This window comes from Coenobita brevimanus, chromosome 57 (genome assembly GCF_032717465.1).
Source record: "Coenobita brevimanus isolate Jiangsu-jjx chromosome 57, ASM3271746v2, whole genome shotgun sequence".
Taxonomy (NCBI): Eukaryota; Metazoa; Arthropoda; class Malacostraca; order Decapoda; family Coenobitidae; genus Coenobita; species Coenobita brevimanus.
The window spans coordinates 22,297,963-22,313,737 of NC_137010.1; the positions used below are offsets into that span (position 1 = coordinate 22,297,963).

The 15,775-nt window shown below is 42.6% G+C and overlaps 1 protein-coding gene and 1 pseudogene across 1 annotated transcript in view; one reads left to right on the forward strand and one right to left on the reverse strand.

Annotated features, from left to right (window-relative positions):
• LOC145401925 (uncharacterized) overlaps nucleotides 1–15,775 on the reverse strand; it is a 443,277-nt gene that overhangs the window by 271,249 nt on the left and 156,253 nt on the right. Inside the window, exon 12 of the mRNA XM_080274030.1 lies at nucleotides 1,645–1,790. Within this exon, the coding sequence (XP_080130156.1) occupies nucleotides 1,645–1,790 (146 nt within the window). The remainder of the gene's footprint in view (nucleotides 1–1,644; nucleotides 1,791–15,775) is intronic.
• On the forward strand, nucleotides 14,440–14,557 carry LOC145402424 (5S ribosomal RNA; annotated as a pseudogene).

The following is a 15,775-nucleotide window of genomic DNA, read 5'->3' on the forward strand; positions in this document are numbered from 1 at the left end:
GGTAGGTGGATGTTCTCTCACTCTCCACTGTATTCCTCTGCCGCTATGGTGACAATATACAAATGAGCCTACACTGCACTCCAAGTTGCTTACAAACCATTATTACTGTAATGGACATAAGTAATCCTACCTTAGTGTTGTATAATGCAAGACATGTGTTTGGTAAGGGTTTTACAATGCCTGTGTGTGCAAGAAGATGGTCTCCAGGCTGGGGGAACTCCGATATTATCCCCATCATCGACATGAAATTGCTTCTGTTCATAAAATTACAGCGTACTTAACAGTACATTACTGTATCTTATAATTATGAATGTCTTTTAGCCATTTTTTGACGTTTTAAAGCATTTTGTAGGGGTTAGACAAAGGATCAGTGTTATATGGTTGGGGGGTTAGAGGCCCCTAAGGGGGACTTTTGCATAATCCAGCAGTTTGACAGTATCTGGCAGCCCTTTGGCTCAATTATGCCAGATAACAGGAAGTTTAGACAATATCTTATTGTTCTAACTTTACAGTTACAGATTCTCTCTGGACTTGTCTCCACACTCCCCACTGCTACTGTTTCCACACTACCAAACACTAATTAATTGCAGTCAATACCATGCTCAACATGACTGAGTGCGAAGTATACAATTGGTGACTGAAGGAGTGTGGGGCATGACGCAAGGACTCAAGCACGCCCTGGGACACGGCCAGTGCACACCACTAAAAGTTATCCCTACTCATCACCTCTTCATCCCTCAACACCAGTGCTCAGCCTCCAGGAATTATTTGTAGTAGGAAGAGGAAGGATTGGTGTCTTCTGGTTGTTTATTGAACATTCTAGGTCTACTATGACATGAAATATGAGGCTTTGAAAACAGGAGATTTTGTGAAATTTCACCCGCAAGAATGGACAGTCAAAACATAGCTAAGGCTGAAGGGTTAAAATCACTGGCAGAGTCAGTATAGCTGACTCCCATCTGAAACGGAGGAAAGTTATTGATGACACACCCCATGGAGAACTGAAGACCGCACAAGTAAAACTACAAATAATGAGGCAGGAGTGTGCAAGAAGTATCCATCGTATTGCAGGTGCTAATGGATACTTTCTCATTCTTTCTGTACAATCATGTCTCTCACAAGCTGAATAAAATCATTTGAAAGCAGTGGGAAAAGAAATCATTACACCTGTGATACAGAAGAGACAGTATCAATCTCATTTTCTTTAAAATACAAAGAAAGACCCCCAGGAATTTATGGCTCAACTCACTTGCAAATCCTCCAATCACAATACACCACTCTTCCTTTGTTTTCGTTCCTCATTCCCTCACCTTCGTTCTCCTCACTTTGCGTTTGCACTGCCTCTTAACTCTTTCTTCCTTCTTCAAGATGAAATGAGATCTACAGGTATTTCTGTATTTCTAATCCCATTCAATAATAACTGTACTCACACTCCACCAATATCATTCTCTGCCTGCTCACATTCTTACCTTTATTTTCCTCATGCTTCTTATCATTATTCTCCTCATTCTTTTTTCCTCTCTCAACTTTTTGATGGTGGTGGCGGTGGTTCTTTTTCATAAGTTTTTTTTCCTCATTATTTTTTCTTAACTTTATTTACCTTCTCATTCTTTTTACATGCAGTCTCCTCATTTATTTTCTCACCTTTATTCTCCTCATTCTTCTTCTCCACTTCTGCTGCTTCCTTTGCCAGTTCCGTCTCTCTCTTTTCCGCTTCCTTCTTCTGCTCCTTTGCTTCCTTGTCCACTTCTCTTTTTAGCTCTGTTAGTTCTTGATTGGCTCGCTTCAGTCTGATTGAAGAAGCAGTGGTTAATTCAGCTCGTATCAATCATACAGAATAATTCAAAAAGGTTCCAACATGCTTGAACGCATTGGTGTTGCTAACCAAATGGCTGCTCTATACTCTGCTCGATCTCTAGCAGCCTCTCTATTCAGTCCCTTATCCTTGAAGTCACACTCTATGACCTCATCCCAGGTCTTTTTCAGTGCGCCTCTTGCAACCCTATCCCCGAAACTCACACTTCTCCAATTCCACATGCATTTGTCATGCACAAACCATCTCAATCTGCCCCTCCTCATCACAACAACAATACACTCCAGTTCCATCCTTTCTCTAAATAATTCTGTTGTAAACCTGCTCCCCCCAAGCCTCATACTCAAGGTTGCACTACACACCCATTTAATCAATGTTGTTTCTGCACACTTGAGCCCACAAATATCCTCTTTCATTACTGCTCAAGGACCACTACCATGCAGCAACAAACTATTAACACCTGCTGCATACAATGATTCCTTGGCACGGAAGGAGAGTTCCCATACGGGGTGGCCACAAACAAACCGCCTCCATGTCGCCCTGTCCCCCGCCATTTCACTGCCCTGCTCCCAACTCACACCCCCCTCTCTCATATATCTCTCCACTCCATACCTCCATCTCATCCTCGGCCTCCCCCTCCCTCTCCCTCCCTCCACCTCACTCACATACACCTCCTCATCAATTTCTCACCCTCCATCCTCTCCACATGGCCAAACCACCACAGTGTATTCCTCCTAACGCTTCCTATCACATCCACATCCACACCACAATGCTCCTTTATATCCTCATTTGTCAGCCTGTCTCTCCATATGACTCTACAGGCTCCTCTTAACCCCTTAACCGCGGGGCGTCACTTTCGTGACGCTTGGGAGCAAGGGATCATACCGCGGGGCGTCGCTTTTGTGATTCTGTGTTATTTTGAATTCACCCGGGCTTCCAAGTGGGGGCTTGTATCATCTATCAGTACTGCCAATGTCCAACACTAGTCAGCACTCCTAATCTCATCTGTACTCCCATCCATTGTTGACAATTTAGCCATTTCTCCCCGTTCTTGACTCCCCTCCCTACCCCCCCTCCATTACCCTATCCTCATGCTTGCCCGGCCGTGCTACGCTAAGTAATTCTTCCCTGGAATTTTTCACTGATTTCATCCATTGAAATAAGCCCTATGCCCTATTCTTATTCCAAATAATATATACAAGAAAGAAATAAGGTAAGTGAGAGTGCCATACACCTGGAATTGGCTAATTATCACCTGACAACACCTCACGTGCACTCGTTCGCTAATTTTCGCTGTTTTTTTCCCCTTGAAATATGCCGTATAATCTATTTTCGTAATAAATATACATATAAGGAGCGAAGGGAGAAGCCTAAGTGATATTTACATTCACCTGGAAGTACCTAATTTATAATGTATTGTCTAGATTTCCTGCCAATCATTTCAGTGAAATACATAGCTGTTTCAAGAGCTACGTTGGTAGTACTGAATATCCCCTAAGTAGGCCTCTACCCAGGCTGGCCCTCCCTTATCAGTTCTCTCTCATCTTCCGAAGAAGAGGTACGTCTGTTCCTCTTGCTGACTTCAGGGCCTTTTTCACCCCCATGCAAAGGGCCCTGTGACCTTTACCCCCTACTAAACCTCGTGTGGAAAGAGGTAAAGGGCTGACAATTGATAAAAGAGTGACTACGATCTTTCTATTGAGTAAAACAGTGCAAGTGGAATTGTAAATAATGTGTAAATAATGTGTAAACAGCAAGTGAAAGTAATGAATGTAAATATACGTGAACAATGGAAAATAGTTTTATAAGTTACTTCAAGTGACAGTGCATAACACAGTGTAAATAAAATAGAAATGTAAATAACGTAAATAAAATAGAGAACGTAAATAGAAATGTAAATGAATAGTATTATAAGAATACGAGTATATACCCTAGGAGTAATGAAAGTGAAAGTTTCACTCTAGCATGTCTGAATACTATGAGTTATGAGAGTGAAGATGAAAGTGACATTCACTCTCAATGCTAGTATACAGGACAAGAAAGTGAATGCTACGTATTTTACTGAAAGAAATTGAATCCCTACAGTGACAATAAACTAATACTACTGAAGGAAACTTATGGATAAAGACTGTAGATATATATAAGTGTTATATAGTAACAGAAATATAAAGTGTGAGGGGTTTTATGAATAATAAATGACAGAGTATCAAGAGCGAACTAGCGCAAGTGCGGCGGTCAGACGCGCTCATAATTTTCATTGCTTTCACAGTGTTTTTTTTTTTGGAGTATGGATCCCAAACTACTTGAAAATCATAGAGTAGTGTTTATAGTGTTAATATCTGGCTGTGGTAATCATATTACGGGTTGTCGGGAAGTGTAAAGTGGAGAATTCGTTACCCAACTTCAGAGGTCTCCACAAGTCCTACGGTAACTGACGAAGGCTCAACAAACATTCCAGGAGAAAGCTGAAGGTATGTGGCATAAGCATATGTAATTTTAATATTCTAGGACTAATAACTGATTTTTAGCAAAATATTTTTTGAGAGTCTGTCGGAGCCCGAATAACCCCGCGGCACACGCAGAACATCGGTAAACATGCCCGCGGTGTAGGGGTTAAATAACTCATTTCCACTGCTCTCACTCTTGACTTGTGTCCTTCCACATATATATATATATATATATATATATATATATATATATCATCATCCGGACCTCTTTTCTCACCCTAGGGCAGGGCAAGGAATAGCAATGTCCAGACAGCCCAAACTTGCCCAGTCCAATTGGCCAAGCTTCCATTCACTTATCTTTCAAGCCCACAGAATCCTGGCTCTATCTATCTATCTATTGCCAGACGCCTCAATCCTGTTCAGGGTGGCCACAAACAAATTGCCTCCACATTGCCCTGTCCCCTGCCATTTCACTGCCCTGCTCCCAACACACACCCCCCTCTCTCATATACCTCTCCCCCCCATCCCTCCATCTCATCCTCGGCCTCCCCCTCCCTATTCCCCCCTCCACCTCACTCACATACACTCTCTTCGTCAGTCTTTCACCTATCATCCTCTCCACATGGCCAAACCACCTCAGTGTATTCCTCCTAACACTTCCTATCACATCCACATCCACACCACAAAGCTCCTTTATATCCTCATTTGTCAGCCTGTCTCTCCATGTGACTCCATAGGCTCCTCTTAAATAACTCATTTCCACTGCTCTCACTCTTGACTTGTGTCCTTCCAACAATGTCCAAGCTTCACTTCCATACATTAGAGTTGGTATCACAATACTGTCATGTAGTAACTTTTTCACTTCCTTGCTTCTTATCACTGCTTTCAAGGAACCAGCAACCCTTCTTCCCTGCTGTACCCTTTCAAGCACTTCACCCTCCAAACCTCCATCCTTACTCATCACACTACCCAAGTAATTAAACGTACTCACATTTTCCAATTCCTCACCATCCAACCTCACTGTACATTCACTGACTTCACCTCTCTCAAAGACCATCACTTTACTCTTCCCTACATTCACCTTTAGATTACGTTTCTTACACACTCTCCCAAACTCATCCACAAAGCCTTGTAGCTCTCCTTCGTCTTCACTCAACAACACAGTATCATCTGCAAACAACAGTACAGGAAGTTTCCAAACACTACCCTTTCTCACCAGGGCCACTCCAACATCCACTTCCCTACCTTGTACCTCTTTTATTACCCCATCCACGTACAGATTGAACAATCATGGAGACATGACACATCCCAGTTTCAACCCAACTTTCACAGAGAAAAATTCACTCAGTTCACCATCCACACGCACTGCAGCCTTAGCACCATCATACATACTCTTCACAGCATTCAACAACTTCCCATCTACTCTATATATCCTTAATACTTTCCACAATCCTTGTCTATCCACCCTGTCATATGCTTTCTCCAAATCCATGAAAGCGCATACAACTTCTTTCCCGTCTCTAGAAACTTTTCCACTAAAGATATAAGAATGAATATCTGATCTACACAACCTCTTCCCTTCCTAAAGCCTCCCTGTTCTTCTCCAACTAATTCCTCTGTTCTTTCCCTAACTCTGTCAATAAGTATCCTACTATACACTTTTCCTATTATACTAAAAAGACAAATGCCCCTGTGATTTCCCTTTTAGTGAGGAGATAAGGCATAAACTTCGTCCCTCTTTTCTCTTTTATTCTCCATTTCTTCCCTCCTCTCTCTCTTATTCTCCATTCCCTCCCTCCTCTGTCAGAGAGAGAGAGAGAGAGAGAGAGAGAGAGAGAGAGAGAGAGATTGATGATACAGTAATCACGTGATCTTTGCCAATGCCTTGGTATATATAGGCTGTTTTTCCTGGACAATGACCTGCTGTACCTCAGTCACTGCGGGTGGTGGGCAGGTTACTAATTTAGTAATTTATTTAATTGTACCAATATATATTTTACAGCAATTCCCACAAATATATGTTACGTGTGTGGGGTTGGTGGAGGATTAGTGCCCCTCCCTGTAAAACAATTAACTCTAAGCCCTTGGCCACCCCAGTTGGGATACATGGTGTCTGGCAATGAATGAATGAATGAATTACCATACACTTCTTTTTCCCCTTTTCCTTTGTACAAGGGAATAATTATACCTGACTACCAATCCTCCGGGACTCTACCTTCCTCCCAGGCCAATCTGCACATTTTCCACATCCATTCTACTATTACCTCTCCCCCATGCTTCAGCATTTCACCACACACTCCATCAATTCCTGGGGTTTTCCCCAATTTAACATTCTGCTTTGCTTCCACAACTTCTATCCTACTGATTTCTTCCTGTCTTCTCACCTCCCTCCTTCTCCCAGCCATTCCCCAGCCACTTATACTCGCATTACTCCCATCATCTATGTTCAACAATTCCTTAAAGTGTTCTCTCCATCTGCTCACTTTTTCTCCCTTCTCCACTAGTAATCTACCATTTTTATCTTTTACTCCCTTGCTAACTTCACTTCCACCCTGTCTTACTCTTTTCACCTCTTTCCAGAACATTTTCTTACAGTCCCTCCATTTTACTGTACACTCAAGTTCCTTCCAAATTCCTCATCTGCTCTCTTCTTACTCTCTCTTACTAATCTTTTCACCTCTCTCTTTCTTTCTACATATAACTCTCTCTTCTGCCTCTCAACTTCTTCCACGCCCCTATTTCTCATCCATTCATTGTATGCTTTCTTCTTTTGTGCTACAGCCTGTTGCACCTCTTCATTCCACCACGCTGTTCCTAGCACACCCCTCCGTCTTCTCTTCATCCCACACACCACATCACATGCTGCACATAATTCTTCTGTGAATATCCTGAACAGACCTTCCACGTCCCCCATCTGCTCCAATTCATATTTGCCCAATCGTTCCTCCACTTCTCTCTTATACTCTGCCTTTTTCTCATCCTCTTGTAACCTTTCCACTCTCCTTACAAATATTCCTTCTTCCCATCCTTCCCTTCTTCTATTTCTCCATCTTAATTGGATCTTGATTCTGGCCACCACCAAGTAGTGGTCAGAAAGTCCACTCCCCCAACCTCTATAAGCTCTTGGATCCATTACACATTTTCACATCCTTTCATCCACACACACATAATCAATCACTGCCTTCCTTTCATTCAGTTCACCACCCACCCTTCTCATCACTCGCCATGTATACCTGTGGATCATTTTGTAACTGAAAAGGGTATTGGCTATCACCACCCACCCCCTCATTTATCTCAGCAGGCACGCCCCACTCTCCAACTATTCCATCCACCTTCACATTCCCTACTTTACCATTCATATCACCGATCTATCTGATACGGCAAAAACATTCACCATGTTCTGCAGCTTCACATAAACATATCTGATAAGAGTCAATCTGGACACTGCCACGAAAAAGGGTGACAAATCCCTGATCATGCACTTCTCCTCACAACATTCATCCAGCCAGCTCGATCTCTTGTCAGTTCCCTAGCCTCACCAACTTCCAAACCTCTCTTCCTCACACACACATCCACCATATCTCTCCACCTTCTTGGCTTACCTCACCTCCTCCCTTCTTCAAATTTGCTCAGATATACCTTTTTCACCACTCTATTATTATCCATTCTCTCCACATGACCATGCCATCTCAGTACACGCTCTCCGATTCTGGTGTCCACTGACTTCCTCACTCCACATCTTTCACAAATCACATTATTTCATATCCTATCCACCCTCTGTACTCTACATACATTCCTCAGCACTCCCATGTCCACTGCTCTTACTCTTAACTTTTAATTTTCATGCCACACCATAGTCTCATATCCATATTTTAAAGTTGGCACTAACACTCTTTCATGTAAGCCTCATGCAGCTGCGACACTCATGCCTCTGTTTCTTATCAAGACCTTCATTGCACCAAATACTCTTCTTCCTTGTGTCACTCTACTTTCAACTTCTTTTGCACATTTTCTTCTTTTTTCTATCACTGTACCCAGGTATTTGAACTCTCACCAATTCCAGTCTCTTTCCATTCAATGTGACATCGCACTTGGAGTCACCTTCTCTCTCAATAACCATCACTTTACTCTTTTCTACATTTACTCTCAAGGCACGACACTCATAGACATCAGCAAAACTCTGCACTAGTCTACCAAGTTCTTGCCTGGTACTTGCAAGTAGTACTGCATCATAAGCATACAACAAATCTGAGATATTCCATCCATCACCATTCATTACCAGCGCCATCCTCCTCTCCATTACTCGTGTTTTTACTTCTCTCATCATCCCATCCATATATATATATATATATATATATATATATATATATATATATATATATATATATATTGAACAACCATGGGGACATCACACAACCTTGTCGCACACCCACACCGATCATGAACCATTCACTTAGATTCCCACTAACCCTTACATATGCTTCACTACCATCATAAAAACTCTTGACAGCACCTAGCAGCTTACCATCTACACTGTACATGCGCAAAACTTTCCGCAGTCCTTCTCTATCCACTTTGTCATGTGCTTTTTCCAGATCCATGAATGCCATAAACACCTTATGGTCTTCTCACAAGCCTTCTCTGCTACCTGTCTCACTGCAAATATTTGATCTACACATCCTCTGCCATTCCTAAAGCCACCCTGTTCATCACTCACTAGGACTTCTGATATCTCTCTTCCTTTTTCTATAATAATTCTTCCAAATACCTTCCCCACCAAATCAATAAACTTATGCAACCATAATTCTTGCACTCACTTTGCTCACCTTTATTTTCATTCAGGGGTACAATCACAGCCTTTTTCCACTCTACTGGCGCAGTTTCACTCATCCATGCCTTGTTACATATCTCCAACAAGCACTTCATTCCACTCTCTCCACTACATTTAGGCATCTCTGCATACACCTCATTAATCCCAGCTGCTTTCCCATTTTTCAGCCGTTTCACAGCACTCTTCACCTGTGCAAGTGTCACGTTTCCTGGTACCATAAAACACCCTAACTTCAGACCTTTTTTATGTGTTTTAATGAATAATTCTGTGTAACATGGTGCAATTTTATCCCTGTTGGTGTCATGTGGTAGCCAGGGACAGTACCTACTGAATCCATATAATTAAAAAAATTACCCATGCTAAACTTTCCCCCCCCCCCCAAGTGTCTGAAGTTAAGAACAAATTTCTTAACTTTGGACAGCTCTTCCAAACTTCAGACATCCATGTATTTGCCCTTTAAACATGAGAATGGTTCAGAGCATCTATCTCAAGACACACTGTCCAAACATCGGACACTTTAGTTTTTAAAAAATGTGGGCGATTGTGTGTGTCTATGCGCCAACGCAAGATCGTGCTAGAAGAGTGAGAGAAGAGTTCTGGACATATGTAGAAGTGTGCATGGAAAAGTTTGGAAGGAATGATAGAGTGTTTTTGATTGGTGATATGAATGGTAAAGTTGGGAATGTGAAGGTGGATGGAATAGTTGGTAAGTGGGGTGTGCCTGCTGAGATAGATGAGAATGGGAGTGCGTTAGTGGACATTTGTGCTGGGAGGGGGTTGGTGATAGCCAATACCCTCTTCAGGCATAAAATGATCCACAGGTATACATGGCGAGTGGTGAGAAGGGTGGGTGGTGAATTGAGTGAAAGGAAGGCAATGATTGATTATGTGTGTGTGGATGAAAGGATGCGAAGATGTATTTTGGATGCAAGAGTTTATAGAGGTTGGGGGAGTGGACTTTCTGACCACTACTTGGTGGTGGCCAGAGTTAAAGTTCAAGTAAGATGGAGGAATAGAAGAAGGGAAAGACGAGAGGAAGGAGTAGTTGCTAGGAGAGTGAAAAGGTTACAAGAGGATGAGAAAAAGGCGGAGTATAAGAGAGAAGTGGAGGAACGATTGGGCAAATATGAGTTGGAGCAGATGGGGGACGTGGAAGGTGTGTGTAGAATATTTACAGAAGAAATATGTGCAGCATGTGATGTGGTGTGTGGAAGGAAGAGAAGACGGAGGGGGGTGCAAGGAACAGCATGGTGGACTGAAGAGGTGAAACGGGCTGTGGCACAAAAGAAGAAAGCATACAATGAATGGATGAGAAATAGGGGCGTGGAAGAAGTTGAGAGGTGGAAGAGAGAGTTATATGTAGAAAGAAAGAGAGAGGTGAAAAGATTAGTAAGAGAGAGTAAGAAGAGAGTGGATGAGAAATTTGGAAGGAATTTGAGTGTAAAGTGGAGGGACTGTAAGAAAATGTTCTGGAAAGAGGTGAAAAGAGTAAGACAGGGTGGAAGTGAAGTTAGCAGGGGAGTGAAAGATAAAAATGGTAGATTACTAGTGGAGAAGGGAGAAAAAGTGAGCAGATGGAGAGAACACTTTAAGGAATTGTTGAACGTGGAGGATGGAAGTAATGTGAGTATAAGTGGCTGGGGAATGGCTGGAAGAAGGAGGGAGGTGAGAAGACAGGAAGAAATCAGTAGGATAGAAGTTGTGGAAGCAATGAAGAAAGTTAAATCAGGGAAAGCCCCAGGAATTGATGGAGTGTGTGGTGAAATGCTGAAGCATGGGGGAGAGATAGTAGTAGAATGGATGTGGAAGATGTGCAGATTGGCCTGGGAGGAAGGTAGAGTCCCGGAGGATTGGAAGTCAGGTATAATTATTCCCTTGTACAAAGGAAAAGGGGAAAAAGAAGTGTGTGGTAATCATAGGGGCATTTGTCTTCTTAGTATAATAGGAAAAGTGTATGGTAGGATACTTATTGACAGAGTTAGAGAAAGAACAGAGAAATTAGTTGGAGAAGAACAGGGAGGCTTTAGGAAGGGAAGAGGTTGTGTAGATCAGATATTCATTCTCAGATCTTTAGTGGAAAAGCTTCTAGAGAAGGGAAAGAAGTTGTATGCGGTGTTCATGGATTTGGAGAAAGCATATGACAGGGTGGATAGACAAGGATTGTGGAAAGTGTTAAGAATATATGGAATAGATGGGAAGTTGTTGAATGCTGTGAAGAGTATGTACGATGGTGCGAAGGCTGCAGTGCGTGTGGATGGTGAACTAAGTGAATTTTTCTCTTTGCAAGTTGGGTTGAAACAGGGATGTGTCATGTCTCCATGGTTGTTCAATCTGTACATGGATGGGGTAATAAAAGAGGTACAAGGTAGGGTAGTGGATGTTGGAGTGGCCCTGGTGAGAGAGGATAGTGTTTGGAAACTCCCTGTACTGTTGTTTGCAGATGATACCGTGTTGTTGAGTGAAGACGAAGGGGAGCTGCAAGGCTTGGTGGATGAGTTTGAGAGAGTGTGTAAGAAACGGAATCTAAAGGTGAATGTAGGGAAGAGTAAAGTGATGGTCTTTGAGAGAGGTGAAGTCAGTGAATGTACAGTGAGGTTGGATGGTGAGGAATTGGAAAATGTGAGTACGTTTAAGTACTTGGGTAGTGTGATGAGTAAGGATGGAGGTTTGGATGGTGAAGTGCTTGAAAGGGTACAGCAGGGAAGAAAGGTTGCTGGTTCTTTGAAAGCAGTGATAAGAAACAGGGAAGTGAGCATGGAAGTGAAAAAGTTACTACATGACAGTATTGTGATACCAACTCTAACGTACGGAAGTGAAGCTTGGACGTTGTTGGAAGGACACAAGTCAAGAGTGAGAGCTGTGGAAATGAGTTATTTAAGAGGAGCCTGTGGAGTCACATGGAGAGACAGGCTGACGAATGAGGTTAGAAAGGAGCGTTGTGGTGTTGATGTGGATGTGATAGGAAGCGTTATGAGGAACACACTGAGGTGGTTTGGCCATGTGGAGAGGATGGAGGGTCAAAGACTGACGAAGAGAGTGTATGTGAGTGAGGTGGAGGGGGAAAGAGGGAGGGGGAGGCTGAGGATGAGATGGAGAGATGGGGTGGAGAGGTATATGAGAGAGGAGGGTGTGAGTTGGGAGCAGGGGAGTGAAATGGCGGGGGACAGGGCGAATTGGAGGCGATTTGTTTGTGGCCACCCCAAACGGGATTGAGGCGTCTGGCAATAGATAGATAGATAGAAAAAAATATATATATATATTGGGCACTCATGCCCCAAGTTATACATATATACAGAGAAATATCCAAAAATATCTTTTTTGAGCTGATAAATTGAGATCACATTAAGTTGCATCATATCACACTGTAGTGAGGTATTCTGGCCATAAATATAACTAAGAACTATTCAAAAACTTCTTCAGATGAAAAAATATATAAAAATTCATTGCATATACATCAAACTGTAAGAGGAACTGGCCTCTTATTCCCAAACAAAACTTCACTTAATTATCAAGTAGCTACCTCACTAACTGAAATAACATAATATAATGTTATAAGGAATGCAGAAGAGGAAAGGATACTCGAGTTTGGGGAGGCAACGGACATGATTGTGTGCAACACATATTTTAGGAAAAGAGACAGTACAGTAGGTTAATTACGTATGAGTCTGGGGGAAATAGCAATCAGATAGATTATTTTCTGGTCAGGAGGGCTGATAGGAGGTTAGTGAGGGATGTTAAAGTTATAGGAAGTGAGGAGTGTGTGCAGCAGCGAACTATTGATTTGTGATATGGTGCTTAAAGAACGTGTGATGAAAAAGAGGACTTATGTACCTAGGAGGAAAATATGGAAGATGAAAAACCAAGTACAGTAGTAAGGGATGCCTTCTACAGCGAGTTGAGGATAGTGGTGGCTGAACAGGGAGCTGTAGACAGAGGCATTAATGAACAGTACAGAGCCCTCAAGAACAATTTCTTGAGAGTTACTGATGTAACATGCGGTTGGACAAGAGGACCACCAAGACATAAAGTAACTTGGTGGTGGGATGAGGGTGCAGAAGCTGCAGTTAAGGAGAAAAGAAGGCTTTTCCGGGAATGGAAGAAGGGTGGTAGCAAAGAGGAATATCTGGCTGCCAAGCGCAGGGCTAGAAGAGAGGTATACAGGGCAAAGTCTGAGTCACAGAGACTATTACTTGATAACCTAAATCATGGGGAAAGGAAAAATATATTTAGGGTGGCAGGTCAAGTGAAGAGGGATAATCGGGATGTTATAGGTGAGCAATGTGTGAAGAATGATGAAGGAAGGATAGTGGTGAACAGTGAGGATATTAAAGATGCATGGAGAGAGCATTATAACCGGTTGTTGAATGAGGAGTTTGACTGGGACAGGGAAGGTTTGGAGCCAGCAGATCCAGTGTCTGGCCCTTGGCCTTTGAATGATACTGCTACTGTGAGTGAGGCAATAGGCAGGATGAGGGTGGGGAAGGCAGCAGGTGTGTCTGGGTTGACTGCCGAAATGTTGAAGGCCTCAGGCGATACAGGGGTGAGGTTAGTCACTGACCTGATTAATACTTTCATACATACAGTACACTTAAGAACTAACAAAAGAGTGAACAGTAAATGTAAGAGGAAGAAATAACAATGCTCTGTCGGTCCGAAATGTGTTGGGAGGCGCGATACCTAACGAAGAATGCAGAACTGAATGCTAACTTACGAGAACACATGAGTATTTTTTTTTTTTTTCTGATTAGCAGACATTCTTGTTTCATTTCGTTCCCTGAAACTAGGAAACCCATTACTTTTCGTCTAAGCATACAGCCTAAAGACTTCACCAATTCACTTCATATTCCTCCAGTTTGTTTTCTGTGTTTTTCTATTTTGAGGGTAGTAAATTACCTTCTCTTGCTGAAAGATTTTCTCTTTTATCACGTTCTTTAAGCCGTACCTACGACTGATTCGGGCATAAAGGAAGAAACTCATCATACACAAAAGTGGATTTAGTTTCCCAATTTCCCAACTGGAGCCCAGGTTAGGTTAAATTATTTTAAATTATTAAGTAGTTAAGCAAGGTTAGGCTAGGTCAGGAGTATCAGTTGCCTCATCAAACTCCACCCTACCACCCTTGTGATCGAGTTGTGAGCAGGAGGTGTGGGTGGGGGCAGGGTGAGCAAGACCCTCTCTGGTTTATCCATGCCTCTCTCCCTAGCAACTGGATGCTTCCTGTTTAAACCGGAGCATTCGTATGGATAATTCTATGAATTACTGTACCACTGAACCATTGGGTCACGGCCCGGATATACCGAAAGCTGGATAATCCGAGCCTGGATAATCGAGCTTCCACTGTATATATATATAACGGCATACCACGTTGAGTACACCGCTTCCCGTCCGATCAGCGAAGTTAAGCAACGTCGGGTCTGGTTAGTACTTGGATGGGTGACTGCCTGGGAACACCAGATGCTGTTGGCATCCCTATGTGTCAGGTGGGGTTGGTGGAGGATTAGTGCCCCTCCCTGTAAAACAATTAACTCTAAGCCCTTGGCCACCCCGGTTGGGATACATGGCGTGTGGCAATGAATGAATGAATGAATATATATATATATATATGCTGATATCCACAAGGAAAAGGATGGTGAGAAAACGGAAAATGTGACTCTATTTAAGTACTCGGGTAGTGTGATGAGTACGAATGAAAGTTTAGAGGATGAAGTATTTGAAAGGGTGCAACAGGGAAGAAAGGGTGCTGGTTCTTTGAAAGCAGTGATAAGAAATATGAGAGTATGGAAGTAAAAAAGTCACAACATGATAATACAGTAATCTCTTAATTATCTGGTATAATTCAGCAAACCCACCTGCTAGCTAACGCAAAATGCTATCGACTATCCATTCAGCAATGAGCCATATACTATGTCACCACCCTAAGCTATCCGTTTTAATCCTCTATCCTAAAAACTTTCCAACAATATTATCCTTGAGTACTGATATGGTGCTCACAGTACAGTCATACAATACATAATATACCCATAATCATACTGTACTCACCTGGAGCTGCCATCAAGGGAGGGTAAAGCAGTACATTATGCAGTATAGTGCCCTCAATCCCACGTGGTCTTGTGACGAATGGCTCCCACAAACATTACTCTAGCAAAGGGAGGGACCACAGGGTAAGTCACAGCACTAGGGAGTAGCCTCTGCGTGTGTCAAAAATGCACAACGCACAGATACGCCCTCACTATATGGGGTCCATGGGAGAAAATGAGTGAGCAAAGGTAGTTTTGATGCGTTGGGTGGGTGGCTCCCACAAAGCACTGTGACTGGTTGGCATGTTGAGAGGTATTCCCATGCGCTGACTGGGTCCCGTGTCTGTGCCGGATGGTGTACATCGCCACCAAAAAATGCACAGTACTGTCGACTGCTTCCCATTTCTGAGCCAGATTTTGCCTAATTTCACCGGATATTGTTTTAATAGAGCTGCGCAAAAGGCACCAAATATTATGACAACAGATAACTGAAAAATTATTCGAGTGGTACCAACTCTAACTTTTTTTTTTTTTTCCGACTCCGGGCAAAGGATTCAGGGCCTATCCCCAGGGCATATTCCCATGGCCCAGTAGTTCTACTACATCACACATCACCACTTTGGCACTAACATCCACTGTTCATATTAAATACATGCTAGGGCTGTCT